The 23,055-nt window shown below is 48.4% G+C and overlaps 1 protein-coding gene across 1 annotated transcript in view; it reads right to left on the reverse strand.

Annotated features, from left to right (window-relative positions):
* The window catches only part of TBX4 (T-box 4), a 50,461-nt gene that overhangs the window by 7,710 nt on the left and 19,696 nt on the right, over window positions 1-23,055 (reverse strand). Inside the window, exons 5-6 of the mRNA XM_009324304.1 lie at window positions 14,380-14,499; window positions 12,384-12,531 (exon numbers count right to left, since the gene is read on the reverse strand). Of these exons, the coding sequence (XP_009322579.1) occupies window positions 12,384-12,531; window positions 14,380-14,499 (268 nt within the window). The remainder of the gene's footprint in view (window positions 1-12,383; window positions 12,532-14,379; window positions 14,500-23,055) is intronic.

Raw genomic sequence — 23,055 nt, forward strand, 5'->3', positions numbered from 1 at the left:
CGCAGCACTGCTCTTCCACAAAGAAGGGGTGTGCCCAGATGCTACAGAAGAAAATGGTTTTAAGAAACGGAATTTCTTTTAAGAAACGGAATGTTTTTAAGAAAAGCCTTTATTCCTTTTACTGGGCAGAGAAGAAATGCTGCTTTCTTCTTGTTTTCTTGGCATAACCCTTTTCAATCTCTTCTTCCCTCTCCCAAAGTGGCTAATTGAGTCTGTCCTCCCCAAGCCCAGCTGGTCCTAGAGGCAAGGGGATCTCCAGCCAGGCTGACACCCCTCCCCTTACTGGGGTGCCCAAAGCAGCTAGCGAGGACATGTCCGTCCCCGACGGAGACGCGGGCAAAGGGCCAAGTAGGGAAGACCACAATGGGTGGTGTCTTCAACTGGTGGTAGATAAATGGGTAGACAGATGAGTGGGTGGGTGGATGGATGGGTGGACGGATGGGTGGATGGACGGACAGATGGATGGATGTACACAAAGCAGCAGAGCAGCATCAGTTCACACTAATTGTGGCTTTAGCCAAATTTAAATGAGAATTATCATGAAACAGAAGACATTTGCTCCGTGATCGGCGTTTGTGCTCGGGAACCCTTTCTATTTCGTGCCCGCCGGTGCTGAGGAGAGCTCGCAGTGGCGGCGCTGCTCGGTGCGCTCCAGCTGGGAGCTTGTGCTCTTTAAACCCCTTTGTCTGGCTGCACATAACTCTGCCCACAGTAGCTGGCTGCATTATATACCACTTAAATGCAATTTTTATTGTTGACATTTTCCAGACAACCCTCCCTGCTCCCCAAGAGAGAGAATGAGGAATTTTTGGCATTTTATCAGCTTTGCATCAAGTCTCTTAACCACTTTGCGGCTGTTGATGTGCAGGGTGTAGATCTGAGAGGGTCGGCTCAGGTTTGGGTTCGGAGCCTTTTCTCTGCTTTCATGTATCAGGCACTCGTAAAACAAAGCCAAGATGAATAACGCCAGAGGACCGAGACTTTCATAAGAAGGGGCATTTTAATTTTCAATAATTAAGAGTTGAGCCAAGCTGATAAATAATAGTTGTCTGGAGCAGAAGCTGGGGTGTGCTAAGCTCTCCTCACTGCCTGTCCCTGCCTGCCCAGGTCTAGCAAGGACGAATGACTTGTCCCCAGAGTCAGAGCCAGTCAACAGCAGGACGAAGAAAATAATCTTAAATTGAGATTTCCAAAGGGAAAATTAGGAGCCCAAGTTTCGATATGGTCTGGATGAATAGTCTGTATTCCCCCTCCAAAGTAGTATCCACTGGGCTATAATGACCCCCTTAAAAATCTTTTTCTTTTTTTTTTTTATAACCTCTTTAAACCCAAGGCATCCAAACAATGTCCAATATGAACAAGACATTACATTTTGGAGCCTGACTCAGGAAAGCATTTTTGACAGATGCTCAGGGATACAGCTGTGGCTACAAACCTGCCTGGAGGTTCATTGTGAACTGCTTGATATCTGTGGGATGTTTGTGGGGAGGAAAAATCCCCTAAATGGATGAATTTAGTCCACTGCATTTACAAGGTTGGGCACTTCTGTCCCTTGCGCCAAAGGGAATATTTGCCCACATGTATCAGTGTAAGTACCCGTTGGAAAGTGCCGAATTTCTTGGAGTGTGGGGACCATGAAAGGAGACCCCCTTGAGCTGTGCCAGATCAAAGCCGAACAGCCATCACTGAGCACGAAACGTGATTAATAGATGTGAGAACCACAGAGCCCTGAGGTTAACTTCATCGAGTCAGTGTCCACAGATGCGGATGGGGAACAGCTTCCAGTAAAGCAAAGCCCCATAAAAATACGCCAGTCTCATATGACGAAGAAAAAAAAAATCCCTTCAGCTATTTGGCAGAGCGGTCAGCATGTCAGATTGGGGATGAAAATGGGAAGTCGTGGTGCTGTTTTGGATGGCCTCCCCGCGCCTGCTGCATGGGTGATTTCTCACATCTTTTTTGGGGGGGCAGCGACCACTGTCCGCATACTCGCAACCAACATTTCACAGGCTTGAAAGCAAGAACTCGTGTACAGAGGCTGTGTCTGCACACGCGTCCTCCTTACTTGTGCTTGGTGTAAGCCTTGTGCATTCAAAACCCCTACAAATCATTCAAAAAAGCCTCCCAACCCTTAGCTGCAAAACACTGTGCCTGTGCGAAGCGAAATGCCAACAATTCAGGCTAAATAGTTTTCAAGGCTGCTGTGGAAAACTGGTCACTGGCTAAAAATACACAAAACAAATGTAAATTCCACTCCGATGACGAACATCAGTGGAAAGATTAACTTAAAGAGTTGTGTCAAAAATGAGAAGTATTTTAATTGACGGGACAGAGCACGGCTGCTGCTGGTCGGTGCTGGGCAGGCAGGGCTTCAGCAGCAGCACCGAGCGGGACAGAAGGTGATGTAGGAGCTCTCAGCCTCCAAGATGATGCTAAACCAATACCTTTGTATTTTCCTGCACTTATCTTTTCCATTGCGAGGGCACGGGGAGATTAAGTCAGTGTCAGACACTGTCACACGCATTTTTAAATTGTTTTCGGTACAAAATGTAGGTAGTTTGAAATAGGTTAGCTACTAAAAGAGAAACGATGTTTGCCTTGGCTTGCCGCTGAAAGTAGTTACTGGTGTATTGGTTAGAGGGGAATTTTAACGCGATAAAGGACAAGGAAACAACGTTAGTAAGGGAAACTTGAAAAGGGTGTTTCCTGAGCAGCACTGAGGCACGCTGGCTTCGTAACTGAAAGCCTCTCTCTGAAACTTGGTGATCTTGTCTATTTGCCTATGAAAGAAACAGCTCAGCTTACATGAAATGACGGCATATTTAGGAGTCTAATAAATACAATTTTTTTTCCGTATTAAAAAAAAAAAAAGAACAACAAAAGGTAAATCAAACAGATATCCCTACCGGAATCCTCAAATTAGACAGATAACCCCAAATTTAGGAAGTGGATATTGGCTCGACATCCCAACACCCGCCCTCATTGGGATGGCATCTCCCACCACTGCCACCCAAGCACTCTCGCTGCCTGGAAAATACACATTTTCAAGAAACAAAATGGCTGCTAAAAAATACCCATGTGGGTAATGGCAACCTTCTTTAAGAGCATCGGTGCGGATGGCACCAAAAGGCTGTAACGAGCCGCCTGCGCTGCTGCCGGGACCCAACGGCGGGGACCCTCCTCGGGCTGCCCTGGGCGAGACCCAAACAGCTCCTCTAGCATATCAGAAACATTTTACACCTCCCGCCTCCCAGGGCCGCCGCCGCGTAACTCCGTTATTGCTGGCCAGAGAGGAGCCGAAGCGGATCGCGAGGGTGATGTCACTTCTACCCCCTCAACGTCGCACGTGCGGACCAGATTGCGAGCGCGATGAACTCCAAAGTCAAATGTGGGCTTACACAAACATCTTTTTTTTTCTTTTAATCGCCCCGTCTCGCTCCTTTGTGCTGATCACACAGTTGGCAGCTGGAACTTAAGCTGTAATATAGCTCAACTTCTTTATTTTTTTGGCATTCCCCAGTCAGCAACAAATGTCAAAAAAAATGGTGTCATTTGCCCCTTCCATTTAATTTTACTTAGGAAAACATACTCCTTTAGCATCTAATCTCACCCACCGCCGAGTAACGTCAGCTTCAGGGCTTGAAGACATTTGCCAGTTTGCAGGATCGGGCCCAGAGGCCAGAAGCTGAGCAGGGTAATGGTACCGCATTGAGTGTCACAATGCAAACTTGCCTTGAAATCACCAGTAAAATGTATTTACTTTCATATGAAATTTGGGGAGTTGATTTAAGAGCGCTCCCTGTTTCGCCAAGGTATCAAATGTCATATGATGCAGTGGCTGTCATGGCAACTACCCTTTTTATATTGAATAGTAAATGGCTACGAAAAAGCCACATAATTTTATGGTTGCTCCCGGGGGATCACATAACTAATATAAAATCTCTCATTTTAATATATTTTCTGCTTCTTTCTTCCTTTCTTCTATTCTTTTTAAAGTGAAAAAGCCTTTGAGCTGAGGCTGGCCCTTGTCCCACACCGGGACGTTGAGCTGGGGTGCGAAGGACCAGAACAAAAACCTGACGATTCAGTCTCCAGCATGGAAAAAAGAGCGCGTTAATCAACGAGGCTCTTCCAGAATCATAACCACTCCTGCAGTTCACCTCGATTAATATTTAGAGCGTTTGATGGTATAAGCCATCCCAAACCTAACTTTTCTTTATGAGTAAATGGTTCAGAGATGCCACGCAGCATCGGTGCAGGAGTCGCCCCAGCTGCGCTGCCCGGGATGGGACGGGCACGTCTCCAGGGACCGATGACGGGAGGGCAGTGCCACCGCCCCGGGACGGCTGCCCTCGCTGCATCCACCTCAGGAGCTTGCAGAGATGCATCACCCCAAAGCAAGCAGCTAAAATCATAGAATCGTTTCGATTGGAATACACCCTTAAGATCATCGAGTTCAACCAAATAAACCGCTGTATTCAGAAAACCTTTACAGCAGCTAAAAGGCCAGCTCTAAAATTATCCTGTTTATTTTCAGTCATCTCCAGGAATCTATTCACCTTGCTCTGCTCACAGCTGGGCCGCCTCGCAGAGCCGCCCGGGGCAGGGCCGTGCAGCAGTACCCCACCGACGGGGGGGAACGGGCTCTCTCCAGCTGGCCCCAGCCCTGAAGCCGGCCGGGCTGCTCCCCGCCGGGCTGCCGGAGGAGGAGCCTCCCAAACCCACACGTTTGTCCTGGCAATCCGCACAATGGGGAAAAAAAAGAAAGGCTGGAAAATCCTGGGAAAAGATTCAACATGAGCTCAGACAAATTGTTCCTTACGAGAGGGCCAAAGCTGGGATTTTTATTTTTTTTTCCCCCCTCGGTCATTTTTCATCTAATATCAGCTGAAATTCGTGGTGGTGTTTCCTGGCCCTGCCATACAGCTTTGGTGTGGAGGAGAAGTCCACCTCCACGCTAGCTCATGAGCGTTTCTGAGTGGACGGGACAGGGCGGGCCCCGGGTGTGTGATCCCGGGACATCCGCTGGTGTGCGAGGCAAAGCGTCCCCCGCACCCCCCCCCACGCTGCTGCGTGGCCTCGCGTCACCCGTGGACGCAAAAGGTCTTTGGCAAGCCGTGACATCTTCACTTGCCCTTCTCCAGGCCAGCTCCCCACCCAAGACTGGAAGACGTTTTCAGGATCTGATTCTAGTTAAACTTTACTAAAACCCACTGCATTTGACTCATATAAACCAGTAATGTAACAACAAAAAGATTTAACACAAGAGATGTAAATCTTCTTTTCAACCAAGAACTCCACTGGCCGTTTCTTACTCAGCTATTTAAATTGCACACTCAGATCTATTCATCCCTGCAAAACACATGCCATCCCCAGCGGCACACAGCTCCGCTCTTTTTTATTTTTGCAGGAACAAAGCAGACAATGTAAAACTTCATGTTGGGCTTTATAATTCGTTTGGGCACCGCTATTTCTCAGATCAGCTGTAAGACAATTCCTAAAATGGATGGTTTAAAAAAAAAAAAAAAAAAAGAAAATAACCTTTTCATGGATATTCTTTCAGCAGAAGACTTAGTGATGCTCCAGAAAAACTGACTTCAAATTTAGGGCTGGACAAAAGGTTTTTTTCAAGTTTTAAATGGACTGAGAAAAAAGGTAGTTTAGTAATGAAAGACGTGTATATATATATATATGAAATTCTTATATTGTTCTTATATTATATATAATATATATAAGAAAAATATATATATAAAAGAAACCATATATATATATATACACACACACAAAAGAAATCTTTTTTTTATATATATATATACACACACACACAAGAAATTTTTAGCTGAGAATAAGGATGTGAAACTTCTCTCTTGCTACCGAGATACCACGGCACTGCTGTAAGTGAGGACAAGCGGGGTGCAGCCAGCGAGGCTGCGTCTCCTCCCGCCAGCCAGGACTTTGCCTGGGAGCTGCCACAGCCCCATCCCGTCGGCCGCAGGCAATCCAGGGCTGTGGGGAGGCTGCCGCCGAGGCGGCACGTAAACCTCATACCAGCACGCGGCAAGGAAACTGCTTGGCCACAAGTCATAAAGCAAACAAATAAAAAAAAAAAAATTCTAAATAAAATTTAGGGTTTCGTAAGATTACTAGGACATCAACCTAATTAAAGTGCCTGAGTGCGCCTGACGAGCAAAGACAGAAAAATGCCAAAATTGAGTTAGTAAAAAAATGAGAGGGAAACCTCAAGACTAGGGGAAAAATCCTGGCTTTCAGTGATAATCAAATAAAACCAAGTGTGCAAATAATAAATCTGGAGAGAAATAACAAATTCCTCAGCTTTAAAGAGTAAAGCCAGTAAATAGCAGACTTGGGTCAAGAAATCCAGGAATATCACTTAAAATGCTATCGCAAGTGACAGACCATCTATAATACCCTGTAGCTTTAAACCTCAGTAGGTTACATCTCAGGAACTAAAATAACCTCACACTTTAAAAGCAGATAAAGTCCACTATGGCAATTAAATGCTCCATCAGCAGCCAAGGAGCGAGGTAGGTACAGGGTATGTAACATAACCAAGCTCAGCAATACTGTGCTGGGGGGGGTGGATTAAATTAAATCTCTACTGTTATTTGTCACAATTGCCACTTCTAATCTTCATTTATTACTTGTCTTGGTTTTTTTCCACAGGAATATGTTTATATATTCTGTAAAAAAGAAAATAATTTCCAATTGATCTGGTCCCAGCTGAAGCCTGCCAGAAATACTGATGTGATGCTATCGCCCTTTCCAAGCTGGCCTGGCTGCGGAAGCCCAGGAGAAAGGCTGATTCCTCTGGCAGAGAGTTAATTTCAGTGGAGTCATTAACAACAACAACAACAAAAGCAGAACCCCCTGATGTGATGTGCTTGCTCCTCTGCCGTTCTCCAGCGTTACTCCACGCCCATGAGCGCTGGCTTTACGTGGCTCTGCGTGTTCGCAGCCTGCCTAAAATCAGGGGAAGAGGGGGCCTGAGAGTAAGATAGGGTTTTCTTCCAGATATATTGCATCTGGTGAGACGGACTTCCCTCGGAGCTGCCATCCAGCTCCTTGATAACTCCTCTGGATACTCAAAACCCCATTCAAAAAGTCCTCAGGAGCAAGATCCAAGCAAAGTTGGGCTCCCGCACTGCCAGCACGTCTCTGGAGACAGCTCAGGAGCCACCGACCCGCAGCCCTCCCCGATGCCGTACCAAAAGCTGGCACTCTTCATGGCCAGTCTTCTCACCGATGCCTGAAAGGCATCCTCATGTCCTCCCTATCTACCGTGTACAGAGTGTAAAACCAAATTATGAAGTCTGCCCTAATTAACAGCCTCTGCTTCTTTGCAGCACTTAACCCTTTCTGGGCGGTTTCTAGCCCTTGCTGCTCATCCTCACTGCCCCTTAAGGTACATGAGGTACATTATTATGTACCCTTAGCAGGAGGGCTGGCTGCGTCGGGAGGTTGCTGGCTGGCGGGCACGGCACGCCGCCCAGTGCTGCGGGCACAGCGGGGCAGGCAGCCCCCGTGCCCCACCGCAATCCCCACTGCTCAGGCCCAGGGCAGCACTTGCAGGGGTTTCAGGGAGCCAGGGCTGAGTGTGCCGTGGGGTTGTTACGGCTATCCGCGCCATCACCGTGCCCCAGGCACTCGTGCGCAGCACTGCAAGCAGAAAAGAAAAGAGACGATTTTTTTTCCTTCAAAGAGCTGCCAGTCTCAGCAGCTTAAACAATACTTTGAGCCAGGAGATGAAGAAAAGCCCGAACAGCGAAATAACAAAAAAGCCTGATTAACTGAAACGAGTTGTCCAGGAGAACAACCTCACCACAGGTCCAAGCCAAAGCCCCTGAGCAAACCCCCCCCATGCCCCTTCGGCGGCTTCACACTCGCCCTGAGCATCCTTCACCTGCCGGGGCTGGGAGCGGGAGCTGCCCGCGCCGCCCCGCAGCTCGCCGGCCATACGGACCGTCTCACGGGCGCCCTCCACCCTGCTGTTTACATATCTTAAACCTCTGAAGAAAGTGGAATTCCATTCATGAGCATTTATCACTACGGAGATACTCATCAGGACTTGCTCAATATTTCCCCATATGCCCTGAACTAATCTGAAAGAAATACAAGTATTATGTTATCCTTTCCAATGGAGAGGTTATTTTTGTGCGTCATCTACAGTTGCTGTTAGCCAACCAATCCGTTAGCACTTGCGATCATATAACCTGGTTCACGACGAAGGAATCATTCCCATTTTTCACCTGGAAAACACAGCCAGGTGCTTCTCAGGCAGAATACACTGGGAACGGATAAGGGATGTGCCACCCTTGTGCAGTTTGCTGACACTTAAGAAAATACCTTTGTCTCTGCGGACAGACTATATGCAACTGCCTATTATTCATTTGGCATTAGAAAGCAAAGCATCAGCTCTGCCAGAATCACTAACGCTGTCACTCACCAGCCCCATGTAAATCAGAGGCTCTATCAGGCTGATTATCTCCACGTGTAAAGATTTGAAAATACGTAAATTAAGATTTTACTCTAAGCATAGGTGGCTTACAATGCTTTCTTTAGGATCAGATAGACTTCGCCGTAGCTAAACATTACAGCGGCTGCTGATTTCTTAATCCATTCTCAACATGAGCATTCCTCAGTTGTTAAGCCTGGTGTGAAAGAAGCCTTTCATGGTCGAAAAATCCCCCAAGAGGAAAATATACAGCCCACATTTTCAGACCGTGGTGCGTGAGCTGGGCACGGGCTTACCTGCCGCAAAACCTGCTCAACCGGAGGGGTTTGCAGGCAGATTACGGAGCTCTGCACTTAATTTCTTCTTATTTAAAATCTGCACATTTTTATGTGTCTGCATTGAAAAATGCCTCCCATGCCTCCGACTGTAACTAATAATTTACCACAATAGATAAGTGGCCAGTGGAAGAAGCAGGAGCATGGTTTTTGAGACCGAAGAGGAACGGTTCGTGACTGGTTTTTATGGGCTTGGTGTCAGAAAGCGAGGCTTTCCAGCGCCGCCTGCAAGGCATCCCCTCCCGCCAGCACAGTAAATAATCTTCAGTCTAATTCCGTGGATTGCAGCAACGGCTTCAGCTCCACGGCTTATTAATTAAGCTGTTTAACTTACTTATTTTAAGCCTCAAATGTACCTACACTTCTCTCTATGAACTCTGTGGGGCTGCTTGTCCCTGACATTAAGCAGCTATTACAGCGCACAGAGTGAGGGCATGGATTCGTTTATCAACGAATTCATTGAAATAATGTGAAATTTCTGCCCGGCTATTTTTCAGGTAAGATCCCAGGTGCCCAGGAGCCACGCTCAGAGGAGCTGCGCCCCACGTCGTCATGTGTTTGCCCTTCAAACCTGCATCCCCCCTGCGCCACGCAGGGTAGCTGCGGACGGGGACGGAGCCCAGCAGCCTGTCGTGCTCCCGCTGCGTCTGTGCCCATAAAATGCACCACGTCCTTCCCGCCAGACCCCCATAACACCACGCACACCCCAGCCTGACCCCCAGGATCAGCTCCCCATGCTCGATGTTAACCGGTAGGCGAACAGGCAGAGGAGCTGGAAGAGCTCCTTTCTTTTTTTCTCCCAAATAAATGTCTACCAAAAAAAATGGCTAATCCAGAAAACGAATATTTACCGCAAAGATATTTTGCCGTGCGCCTCTCCCCTGCCTCCTCGCCCCTCCTGCCCCCAAGCAGCAAGCGGTTTCTGCCTGAGCCCCGTGCATCAGAGCACGGCAGGGGCTGGAGGAGATCGCTCGCACGCGGCAAAAAAAGCTGCGGGCAGGGATGGGCTCTGTGGGATTTTGGGATGCCGGGAGGAGCTGGAGCCCAGGACGGTGGGAGCCAGGTAGGAAGCCCGGTGCCACGACACCTGCCACGGTGCCCGCAGCAGCCGAGGGTGCCAGGGAGGGGGAGCCGGGCGCAGCTCTGGCTGGGCAGCTGCCCGCACACCAAAAAAAGCACCAGCGGCAGCCTGCAGAAATCATCGCTCTGCGTGGTTTTGAGGTTTGGAGAAAATCAAAGACAAAAGGAAATGGCAGGCAGGCTTCGCTGGAGCATGAGAAGGCAAACAAACCCTGTGGGTTTTCTGACCTGTTTTTCTTAGGGAGCTTTAAGAGAGCATTTGCAATCGCTGGGAACAAATTCCTAGAAATGAGACGCTGTTGTTATTCATCATGTGATGCCTTCACAGGCAGGGCTGGGAGGACTGTGCCGTGCCGGGCAGATGCCTCGCAGGCACTGCCTGTCCCAGGGACATCAGCCACCCATGAAACAGCGGAACGGTTTTCAGGATGAGCTGCTAGGAAAGCTCACACCTGCCTGGTACAGAGTCCAGGTCTCCTCCACGTGCGCAGCAAAAAGTGGAGTGCCACTTCTCTAAAGCAGATGATTAATTTAGAAGCCTAACGAGGAACTGCCCGAGAAGGGGCTAAATCCCATTTAGCCAGGCAGGTTGTCAGTGCCTGAACCGCACGGCGACCTGGGCACTTAGAACAGGTTATTCCGGGCATTTTCCCAGCAGCGTGAGACAGAGCGTGCTGGGGCTGCGTGCGAGGCAGGACAGCTCGCGTGGCACGAGGGGACCGAGCAGGGCTCGTTTGGAGCACGGTCACTGCATCGTGCTGCAGGTATCACCCCAAAACGCAAACCGGGGTCCGCTCTGTGTCACTAGGGAAGCTTTGTGGGAGGACAAACAGGGTGTTTATTAAGGGGGGGGGGGGGGAATCTTCCCTGTTAAAATGCAGTGTTAAAATCGCAGTTAAAAATGACAAAGTCAGGAAAAGCAAACGTTTAAAGTTGCAAAACCAACACTACACATCCTGTTTGTTTTACGGCCACATCGAACATCCTGTATGTTTTATGGTTTACATTTTACAACGTAAACAGTCATATATTAAGCTACACAGTTAACCAAGAGAAAAACACGGGAGTAAAAAAATGCCACGTGCAAAGCAAGCAGGTCAGTACGGCTGCTGACACCAAAACGTCGGCATTTGTGGGCTTTATGTAATTTTTACTGTGCAACCCTGAACGCAGTTGTTTTCATTTCATTTCCGTGGTACTTTCCCCCTTAAAGAAGAGTGAAGGGGCGAGATCGCCTGTGATTAATAACGTCAGCATTAAATGGTCCTGATTAGTCTTTGAAGTTCACACATGTTTCATTGGGGTCAGCAGGTTGGGGAAGAGGGTCAGTTCCCGGCGCTGCTGATGGCTTCGCGCAGGGCTGGGTTATCACCGTGTCACCCTGCCAGAGCCCGGCTCTGCCGCGGCACCGCGGCAGCGACGCGCGAGATCGGCACGCTTGCTTTTTGAAGTTCGAAATTTGCAGAAAATTACGAATGCAGCAAAAATTCTGAATTTTTCACAGCTTTTTAAGCCAGTAGGGTCACCCTGCCTCTAGAGTCAACCCCATAAAGCTCCGTCTCGTTTAGCTGTGTCAGAATCGCACTTTCTGTACGGCTTTTAGGTGGCATCGGGACAATTGACTCCACATGAAAACCTGCTCTTTAGAGGCTTGATCATTTTGAGCAAGACAGATACACCCCTCCTCCCTCTGCACCCTTCTGCAGGACCTTTTCACAGCCTCCCTCACCCCCCAAACTGCTGCTGCTTAAAAGACGGGCAGGTTAAAAACCACATTTGACGATACAAAGTAGATTCTTTTACCTATGGTACTAGGAGGAGCTGACGGCACTAAACCTAAAAGGATTTTAAACTCTATCTTCCCTTCCTCCAGCCAGCAAGGTTTGTTTATTTCTACGTGACTTTCAGCTCGGACAGTGCAAACCAGACAGGTCCATATTTTTATATGCATTATCCAAGCACTTGTTTGGCCGGCAGGCTGGAAGGCCCCTTGTGCTCAGTTATTAAATGCACTGTGGTAGATAATTCTGTACTTCCCACTTCTGCATTCGCAATACACATGAATTAAGATTTTCCAAATAAAATGCTTCATCTTTTATACGGCTGCCAAAGCCAGCTTGGAAAATAGTGAGTTTATGCAACTTGTCTCTGTGAGCTGTATGTACTGCGCGCAGCAACAGCCGGGCTGAAAATCCCACAGCGCTGCCTGGAAAGTTCCTGGGCAGAAAATAAAAGGTCGGTGGCATCCGGCAGACAATGACTGAGCAAGTCAGAGGCTGCATTTCCAAGAGCAGGGAAGCACGCAGGCAGCAGCTGCAGCCCCCCTCCCTCAAGTATTAAACTCTCCCCCACCCAACTGCAGTGGCAGCACAAAATAAATATTGTTCCTCGTTATTAAATTAACTGCGACATCCCAACCAGCATCCCAGTCCAGACACAAATTCGGCGTCGCGGGCCCACCTCTGACCAAAACCCTTGCAGAACATCTCTCTTACATGTCCAAAGGGATCCAGGTGGTTGTTGGTGAGTTTTAGCTTCTGAAAGGACACCAGCTGCCGCATCCAGTGTGCTCCCGTGGCGGGTGAGTCGGGGTGCACGTACAGCCGGCCCGGCATGGCCGGCTCTGCCTTCCCGGCCACCATCCTGCAAACACAGCGGTTACAGATTGCATCACCTCGGCAGCGGTCGCCAGCCCAGGCGTAGGAGAGCGTTTTGTCCTTGAACTCAACCCAGCAACCCTCCCGCCAGCCCTGGAGGGACATGCTGGGGCACAGGGGCTCGAAGAGGTTCCTGCTGCTCGTAGGGTTTCAGGGTTCCTCGTTTCAGCATCGCAGGCTGGCAGAGTAACCTCGTCTCTGCTCCCGTGCGGCATTTCCTTGGGGCAGTGTCGCTACATGGCAGTTGTATTGGCATTGCTCAAGGAGGAAATCTCGTCTGGGTTTTTGGAGAGGGCAAAGCCTTCAAAGGCCATTCTGCAAGGGGAGATGGTCTCACACACTTCCCCAGGAGAAGGTACCTGCGAGCAGAAGTGGGTACCGGCATGGGTGCACCCTCCGCAGCCATGCAGGGCTCCTGCAGCCCCCAGCCGGGTGCAGCTCCGGCGGGAAGGGGCTGCTCCCCGCTCCAGAGCTGCGTGCTGGCACACGGTGCTGCCCCTCGTACCCTTCTGCCGGCTCCCATTGCCCCCACGCCAACACCACCACCAACTCCCACGGACACAAGACCCAGCCATGAGACATCACTTAACGGCAACTCCCCCATTACTGTGCATTGTTCTCCACTTATAAAACACCAATAAAAGCAATATTACCAAAAACAACAGAGACTTTCCAGCAGCAATAAAATGAAAAGGGGAAACAGCTCTAGGGCTGGCAAAAGCTAAATTAAACAGAGTTAACAACTATCCATCATCTAGGGCTTAATGGTTAAAACACAAAGTGGCCGCCACGCCGCGGAGGCCCTCAGTCCGCTCCTCTTACCCAGCGGCACTCCAGTACAAAAGCGAACGGAAAAGGGATTTTTTAAAACTAGAGCAGCCCTAATGTGCAAGTAAATTATTACAGTTTTATAGGATGTCACCAGGCTCACTCCCATTAAGATGACTACGAAGTTTTCCATTGCTCGTCTTCTCACCAGGCAGCAGTCAGTGGAAGGGTTTGGGAAAAGCACAGCGAACAGTCGCAGTGAGGGAGGCTGCTGGGTGTATTTGCGGTAAAAATCAAAAGAGAAAACAACATGCTTCCTTCGTCAGAAAGCAAAAATCATAGCTGCCTCTTGGGTAAGTAACTTGCTTATCAAAGGCACAGGGAAGGGAAGAATAACAGAAGAGAAAGAGAAATTCATTTCTCCAGAGGAAGAATGAATTAAAAGAAAAAACCTCTAAACTGGATCTGGTCCAGGACTGCCATAGGGGGAATCGCTGCTCCCTTCGTCTGCCGGATCAGCGTGGCTGAACCAGGGCTCTGAGTAAACCACCCCACGTTTTGCTTTATAGCCCATCGCCTAAAAGCAAAGTATTACTATAGCAGAAAGGAATTTAAAACTTTCCTCGACTCATGTAGATATCTAATTTTTAAGGCCAAAATGGAGCATTAGATCATCTAGTCCAGCCTCTGGTATGATGCAGGCTGTGGCTTTACCTTCTTACACCTGCACATGGCCAGATAACCTACGCTTGGCCTAAAGCATCTCCTCTGAAAAGACATCCAATCTTGAGCCCTTTGGAAACAAACAATCCACCACCTCCATTAGCAATTTGTTCCAGCAGTTAATCGCCCAGCCTGTTACCAATATTTTATTTTATATTTGTCTGGTTTTAACTTCCAGCCACTGGATCTTGTATCTATCGCTGCTCCACCAAAGAGAGCTCTGGGATGTTGGCATCCCTCCCATGGGAAGGTATTTATGTTGGTTTCTGAGTTTGCACAGCAAATGGTTGATCCAATTGCTATTTTCTTAAGGAAAAGAAGGCAAACAGAAATGTTCTCTTACCATTTATTGTCACAGAATTTATACCGGTGGTCATCAGCCGGGACGATGTCGATCAACAAGATGTACTTGGTCTTGGGGTTCATTCCGGTCACTTTAACCTTGTAACTAGGAAACATCCTCCTTAGGAAAAGCAAAGGGTTAACACGTTAATGAGCGACCTGGAGCGGCGCTGGAACTGATGGAAACTTGGAGCAGCACCCCAAAAGGCAGATCCACCATGTGATGAATTCACACTAGGGCAAATGAGCTAGAAAACGTTACTGCTGCTTATACATCACCTGAATTCAACTCACTCTTTGCAGAGCACGGGCTGCACAGGGCTAGTGCAAAATGGGGCCCAAATACGGGTGAGGGTATATAGAGGGGGGTTATGGGCCAGTGCCAGGAAAAGGTGGGTGTAGAGAGAGATATGGGGGGGGGTCAACACATCCCTCCTTACGGGAGGCTCGGACAGGGAGCCCTCACTGCCCCAGGAGCCTCCACGTGGCTTATGGCAGCCTCAAAAATGCAGATTTCTTGTTGCCACGGAAGTGCACGAAAAGTCATGAGGTCTGACTACACTTCAGAAGAAACTAAGCACACACGGCTTTCTCACTCACACGTTCCCAACGTCCACAACACCAAGTCCCACCACTACTCCTACGCAGTACCTGAACCTGTGTTCCCTTCAACAGACTGAAAACTGAGGATCAGCAAAGCCTCGGGGGAGACTAAGGGTTAAATCCTGCGGTGGTGCGGACAGTCACCGCTCCTCTGGCCTTCCCGAATTTCCCAAATTCACAGCAGACCCGTTAAACCTTGTTCGAGCCAGGAGCACCGCAGAGCTCCCCACTGAAAATGTGCCCGTCCCACTAATTTACCATTGATTCTAGCAGACACGTAGCAACCAACACCAAACGGGGAACGTCACATAAACCAATGTATCATTAAAGAATGTTTATATATATCTTACATATCTAAACGATCTTTGCAGTATTAAAGACTTTTTTTTTATAAAGCTGTGGCCGTGAAAGCAGTATGTACCATCACCATCTGATCTTGCGACCCAAGGAGATGGCCCTGATGGATACAAGGCACTGCCATGGGCTTCCCGAGCCCTCGAGACTGCATCAGGAGCCGGGATTTGCAGGATCAGTCACTTTACATCCTCAGAGTAGCTATTTTCTTGGCTCCATCTTCCCAATCTCCGCATCCAGTAAAAAAACAAGTCAATTGAGCAAACTGGCTCACCACAGCCTTCAAGCAACTAGCCAGAACAGTAAATTCTCCTTTCCACCAGCGTAAGGGGACCGAGAATGAGAATTGCCACATCCTGGAGTCATTCTAACTACCCTAATTAAGAAGGGCCAAATCCTGATGTCGTTTCTCCATCGGACGTCGAGGCCACTTTGCCCCCCCACCCTTTATCCCTCCTTCCCCTGCCCGTTGCCCCCGTGCCCAGCCGAGCTGCCCCAGGTCTGCAGCACCATTTTGTCGCTGCTTGGGGAGAAGGCAACAAAATGGGCCCTGTTCGAAATCATTTCAATTGACTCTTTTAACTGCCCTGCATAAATTCCAGATGTTTACCATGTAATTAGCCGGGGCTAAAAAGGGGTGGTTTACCAATGTCCGTATTTGATTTTCATTCGTAAACTCTGCACTCCTCTTAACCTTGTCCTCCTACAGGTAAGCACCTGGATAAATACAGTAGGACATTTCAATTTGTGAATACACAGCCCAATTCACACATTGAAAAAAATTGCATGTGGAATCCAATCTGAATGCCAAGATTTTTTTTTAATTTAGGCCTCAAAATGACATTTAAAAATGAAACAAAAAAGAGGAGGAATTGATTAAAAACCAGAAATGAGATGGATACTATTTGACAGTTACTGTGTCATACCGGGCGAACGTCCTGCATCGGGGATTTTTATAACATCTAGCTTCTGAATTTCTTTTTTTCTCAATCATTTCATTTACTGTAGTACATCCAAGCTGCTAAAGTAGCCGGACTGATATACTGTAAATGTTAAGTGGTTTTTTAATGGCATTTAAAATTAAGCTTCAGCATATGGAGTTCATATAGCATGGACATGCCTGAGTTTATAATGTTCTTTAGTATAGCCCTCTAAAATAAATACAAAGAGCCAAAGTACTACTATAATATATACAGCTGAAATTCTTTAAGGATAACAAATGGGGACTCACATCTGATTGAAGGTGTTGCTTAACTTGCAACCCGCTCGCTATCTTGCAGTGGTAGCATTGTACTCGGCAGTCGACAGACCCAGCTACAATCAAGTTTGCCAACTCTCCGCATTCTTTTCCAGGAAAACACGGGGTAGATTTTAGTAATTTGGCTGTGCACGGACATTTCATCATTATTATTAGCTGCTGCATTTTGGCTTTAAAAAAAAAAAAATGCGACTAATGTGCTGTCCAGGGACTTATCAGATTAATTTTCTTAATGAAAACATATTTCTCAACCCCTTGGCAGAGACTCATTTAGTAAATATCTCTTTGCAATACGATACAAACATGGGTTGTGTGTTTCTGGTGGGAAGGCATGACAAACCGAAGAGCCGGCTCCAAGAAAATGCAGTCATAGCATTTCAATTTAAAAAAAAAAAAAAAAGCAAGAGAGAGCACCTAATATCATGTCCTGGCCCTTATTAAATGTTCCACTTGAAAAAGGGGAGCAGAAAACCACGGCAGAGGCACGGGGCTGCACCAGCCCTGCCCGGGAGCGGGGCCATGCCTACAGTGGGTCTATACAGCTCCCCGTCAGCCTTGGGAAGGGGCCAAAAACCTGCCTGCTTCCCCAGATTTACTCCAGGTCAATGGAGCTACTCACAGCCATAGGCTCTACACTCAGTAGTAGCTTTGCATAACCGCCCCCTCTGCCAAATCTCTGCAGGCAGGAGCTCTCAGGCGGATGGGCGTCTCCGCAGAGGATGCTTCTCTTCAGCCAGCTTTCCCTGACAATAGCTTGCTTCATCATCTAGTGCTTGGGGACCAGCAGTGGCAGAAGAATAACCCAGTGCTGCAATAAAAACTTGCCAATGTCTTGCCAAGCTCTGGGAAAGCTCAGCCTGGCTTTGGTCGGAGGTCTGAAACAAGATCCAGGCAGACCCGCGTTTTACACACCCTCCTTCCCCCCGCCGCACACGACTCCAAACCGGGTGAGAGCTTCGCTGCGCAGAAACCGGTTACAAAAATTGTGAATTTGGGGCTTCCTGGGGACCATGTCCAAGCAGGCGGCATCTGACCCTCAGCAACACCTCCGGCGGCTGCAGCCCTGCTGCGGCTGTGCAAACGGGGAAGCTCAGCGAGGTTAAGAGCTGGGCACGTGTGCAGCGCAGGATAAACCAACTATTAGGCAAAGTTTAAGCCACCAGTAATCAGGAGATTAAGAGCAGCAATTCCTGGCATCATCCTCTTTTGTTCAGACCCAAAGCTTGGTCGGACAAGGTGTCCCGGGGCTGCAATGAATGCCCTGAACATGCAAACGCTGCCGCCATCCCTGGGGTGGGAGAGTCCAAGACCGGACCAATTTCTTCCCCTTCATGCTCATTTTTTTGAAAGCCACACAAGGTGCGTGTCTAACCCACCAGCACACACGAGTTGCGGTGGCTGCTCCCAGCCAACACAGGGCAGACAGCGGGGCTGCTCGGTGAATGGGAGCCACGGAGCCACCACCAGCCCCACAGCTCCCCTGCCGGAGCCACCACCACCCCCCCAGCTCCCCTGCCCGCCCAGGGACCGGCCACGAGCCCATGGCGTGCCTGTGCGACAGCCGGCAGTGCACGGGGGATGCAGCCAAGCATCAGCCCCGACAGCCTGTTCTTCTGCAAAACATCGAGTCAGTAGACCCCCAGTTTTGGACACGTGCAAAACCCACTTCTCCCTCCCTCCAGCTCAAGCCAGTGAAGAAAGGACCATCCAGACTCCTCAGCACCGTCCTGATGGTCTCCTACGCCCCTCAAAGCTCTCTGCTGCGTTTAGTGGCTCTGACATACACGTTTCTACCTCCCTCCCCGCACTAGCAGGGGCACGGTGCTGCTGTGCGATGGCAGCAGCTCTCGCTGCCATTCAGAGGGGAAAAGTTAAATCAGTTTTTACGTTCACACGAGAAAGCTGCCCTCAGAGAAAGCGATCACAGGAGAAAGGCTACGGTGCCTCACTCCTGTGCAAGCGGGACATCTGATACGGCATTAAAATACCACGGTCTGGCACCTGGTCGCTGGGGGCTGAGGTGCAGGGTGACACCCTGGGAGGGGCAGAGGGGCTGAGCCTGGCACAGGGGACCACGGGCGGTGGGAGCGGGGCTGGCGTCGCCGGGGCTTGGCACTGCACTGCCACAGCCCCGGCTAAACCCTTCCCCGCAGCTCTGTGCAGATGAAATGTAGCAAAAACAGTAAAAGCCAGGAAAATAAACAAGCAGCACAATTCTGTAGCCCTCCCAAGCTTCAAAGATGATGTGCGAGTGAATTATTTGCTCTGATAATGAAGCAGTCATTGCTTAGCTAAGTTTATGCTAGGCACATTTTATCTCTACATGATATTCACAAATTGTTTTAAAATGAACTGTTAGAATAAGCATCTCTTGTTTATTTATTTATTCTATTACTATCCAATCCCCTTAACCATGGAGCAGTTACTGACATGGAGCCAAAGCTTCTATTATGTTCAAACAAAGTTTAATTAATGTGTAATTGGTTGGTTGGATTTGGGAGCGAGCGATAAGAGGAAAGCTTTGGTTTCGTTTGGGGCAGCAGTTCCCAGCCTTTTGGGCTCCCCAGGCTTGGCCACTTCGTGGGCATCTTACTTGTGTTTTAATCCCTATACAAAGCAGGCCTGGTTGGTCCTGGAGAGATGGGTGACTGCCAGGCTCCCAGGTCCAATAAAGTCTTATTTTGGGGTAAGGGACAGCAACCCAGCGCAGCCAGAAAAGCCAAAAGCATCAGAGCTGATCAAAGAGCTCAAAGCACTCATCTGAGCACTGACTGCCCCGCGCCACGCTGCACGCCAGGACCTGTGTGTCCCAGGGACACTGGCTCATGCCGCGGTACTGCTGGGTGATGAGGTGGCCTCCACAAATGCCTCAGTCCTCACCACCCTACTGCTCACAAGGATTTCATCTGACCTTCCTCGCTTAGATGCAAACATCATTTCTGATGCTCCTACTGAAGCATTAGCTGGGAAGGGGTTTCTTTGACCAGCACGTGGTAAGCAAGGAAGCCATGGAGATCTCAACTGGTATTTCCATAGAGAAAACTGCATGGAAACAAGACACCCGAGTCCTGTTAGAGCAACCCAAGTCATGTCCTCACCAAAGGTTCTCAGGGCTCTCTGAAGCCCATGGGAATGTGCAGACTGGCGCTCACGGCATGTCCCTGTGGTGTGGACGGTGCTTCAGATACTACTGAGCGCTTTCTTCTGTCCTTTCAGGGGGGTAAAAATGTCCCCCAGCCCTTCAGCAGCTCAGCAGTTGAAGTCCTGTTTTCAAAAGGAGTTTTGATAAGACAAAGATTTCCAAAGACAGACAGTGATTTTACAATCCTTGATTTTGGGGTGGTCAAGTAAAGCAATGACTGGATTTTCAGGAGCTCCTGTGAGGTGCTGTCAGGAAAGGTGATGCTTATGGCATATCAGGTTGTGAAAGGATCAGAAAAAACAAGAAATCACTCAACATCTTGGCTAACAAGCCATATCATGGCTGAAAGACCACCTCCTCAGAAGCTGCTGGGCATGCAGAGATGCCTCCAGTGATGGTTTCAAAGCATCAATGCAGATGGCTAATGACTAATTATATTAGTCATGCCGGATAATGACTAATGCGGCCCCAAATTCTTCTTGACAATTGGCCATGGCTGCTTAAGGATGCTTCTCCTCATCTTCATTGTTAGGAGGGAAAGGAATGGTGTGCGGAGGCTTCAAGAACCATGTTTCCATTCTGATGACCTTTCTTCTTTTTTCTAATTTCCCTTCTTTTGACAAGTATTTCTTCCACTGACTTAACGCATCTTTAAAAATAATATTCTCCGGGGCAGATTAAAACAAATTTGGGGATGTCAGCTGTTTCTTTTAGCCTTTTAAATGGCATTTCCTTTTTGATAGATTCTTGCTTTCAGAAAATACTTTAAAGAGATCAAAGAGTTTTTCAACAAGGTCCCATTTTCCCAGTGTATCCTAACCCTCAGTCCCTTATTTCTCTTATCACCCACGCCACTCCGCTATGACGCTCTGTATACAAAGTAAGAGCAGTTAACTTTGAAGTGCTGGATTAGCCCATGCCAGATCCTTGCCTCAGAATAACAAACAATACAGGTTCAACAGGAGTTCTCATCAGTAGTTCATTTTTCAGCCCCAAATTCACTGTCACTAACACAAGCAACATTGAACTCTCAGTCTATGGACAGATAGGAGAGATTTATCTGGTGGCAGGACCATGACCTAGTGATGAGAAGGTCAGACAGTTAAGGGATTTTTATATTTTGGAATGGTGAGGTTCTATTTTTTTCTTCTGGCTAGCGTATCTGATTTTTAAATAAAACATTGTTTCTCACATACTTGAGAACTTGGTTAGCTGGATGGCTGCTTTCGTGGTCTAGAAACATTTCCTCTCTTTGCCCCACGGTAAGTTGAAACACGGGCAAGCTTCTTGCTGTGGGATGCTTCTCCGGTGCTTTCGTTTTGCCGCAACTGAAGTTGAGCCGAAAAGGTCCCAACGCGCCGGGGGACGGGAGAGGTCAGTGCCAGCAGCCTCTGGTGGCACCAGCAGCACAGCACAAAGGTACCTCAGAGAGAAGCTGTGCAAGAGCAAGGCCGATGACCCAACGCTGCAGCATTTCAGGGCAGGTGTGCTCCCTCGCCAGCCCGGCTCCCTCCGCGGTGCAGCCCCTCCAGCTGTGCGGGCTCCGCAGGGACTTTCGGAGGAGCCGTGGGCAGCCTTGGCGTCGGTGCCAGGCCATGCGCTGGCTCATCGGTGCAGAGCAGGAGATGATCCACAGCCCCTGTGCCCGTGAGCCTTCGACACAGAGGCAGAGCCCAAGCGGTGGTGGGGATCTTCCCCGGCTGGTTTGGGCTTGACCAAACCCTCCCCTGCAACCCTGGCCAGCACTGCTGCAGCTCCAGTCTAAGGATGAGGGGGGAAAGCTTTGGGAACACCCTTAACCATGAGCATCCCATGTCTTTAACAAACTAAAAGCAAGGATTGCTGTTTGAAGAGAGAAGCGTATTGAAAACTAAAAACCCATCCCTGCCCTACTCGGCGTGCACGAGCTCCGTCTTCCTTGCCAAAGCTGCCGACATCTTTAGCAGCACGGCCAAGAGCCATTGGAGTTTGCTCTTACTCCTTTCTCTAAAAGCAGGAGTTTGCCCTAACAGGGTAATTCCAGGACCCCGAATTTAGGACTAAGCAGATCAAACATTCCTTAAATATCTACTTTATTTCCAAGTTTTAAATTGATGGTTCACATTCCATCGCTGATCTCGGATATTAAGGTTTGCTTTTGGATCAAAAACCTTTAGCAGAGATTCTTGTAACTGCCTCAAAAGATTCTGGACAAATATTTCCCTTTAATTGTAATGAGAACTGGGCATCCATATGCCCTACAGAGCCATGGAAAATTTAACTTTTAAAGGATTATTCACAGAGGAAAGCTGCACCAGCTTAGCCAAAGCATTTATACTTCTTCAGACCTTGATGTCCTAAAAACTAGTTTTATTTTGGTTTACTAAAGTTGATTAGGAACAGATTTTTTTTAAACTGAAATAAGCCACTTTTAAAATGAAACTTGAACATCTAAAGGGGGTTTGCGTCTTTTCCACACGTGCAAGCTGCTTTATTGATTTATTTTTTTTCTGTGCAGTATTTTCCTACATACGCTTCTTAAAACCTGCTACCATAAAGACTGAAGCTGTCTTTGTACCTGTGCACATTCTGCGTTCTGGCCAAAACTCAGTTTCAGTATCTCGAGCCTCCTGTTCACATCTCTGGGATGGTTGTGCTACCATAGAGGAATGACACATGATTTTCTCTTCAGTAACTGTTCATGAAAAAGTGACCAGACATCCCATGAACTGGTGTGTTTTACTGATTAGCCATAAGCTTCATCAAACCGTTTGTTCCTGGCAATATCTGGATAGAAACTGCAACGCTGCAAAGACTGGCACCCTGGAAAAACTAGCGAACAGCTAGAGGTGAATAAAGCCTAGCAGAAAGAAAGAAACCCTGAGCCAGGAAGACTGTGTGAACGAAGATTAACTTCCTGCAGAAATAAGGTCTGGGAGATGAGTCTTCACAGAGAAATATGAGAGACAAAGTGGGGTTTGCCGCAAGGTTTAAAAAAAAAAAATTAGAATTGTTCAGTTAAGTAATAGCACGTAAGAAGATGAAATTGGAAAGCAAGAGTTGTAAGGAAGTCTCCCGCTTGCTTTCTGCTTTGCCCACCCCTCGCACAACTTCATCACCGCGGAATGCCTAAACTCCAGCAGGAAAGGTGCGCGCCTTGCTGGGACAGGCTGCGGCTACGCAGGGCCCGGCAGGCACAGCCGGAGCGATGCACGGCACGGCGAGGGCTGTTGGAAGGAAGGAATTCAGATGTACATCTGCACCTCCATCCTCCAATATACCCGGTTCCCTTCACTACCATCTAAATTGATTCTGTTAAATTGATTTAATAGGACCTCACC

This window comes from Pygoscelis adeliae, unplaced genomic scaffold (genome assembly GCF_000699105.1).
Source record: "Pygoscelis adeliae isolate BGI_AS28 unplaced genomic scaffold, ASM69910v1 Scaffold290, whole genome shotgun sequence".
NCBI classification, from domain to species: domain Eukaryota; kingdom Metazoa; phylum Chordata; class Aves; order Sphenisciformes; family Spheniscidae; genus Pygoscelis; species Pygoscelis adeliae.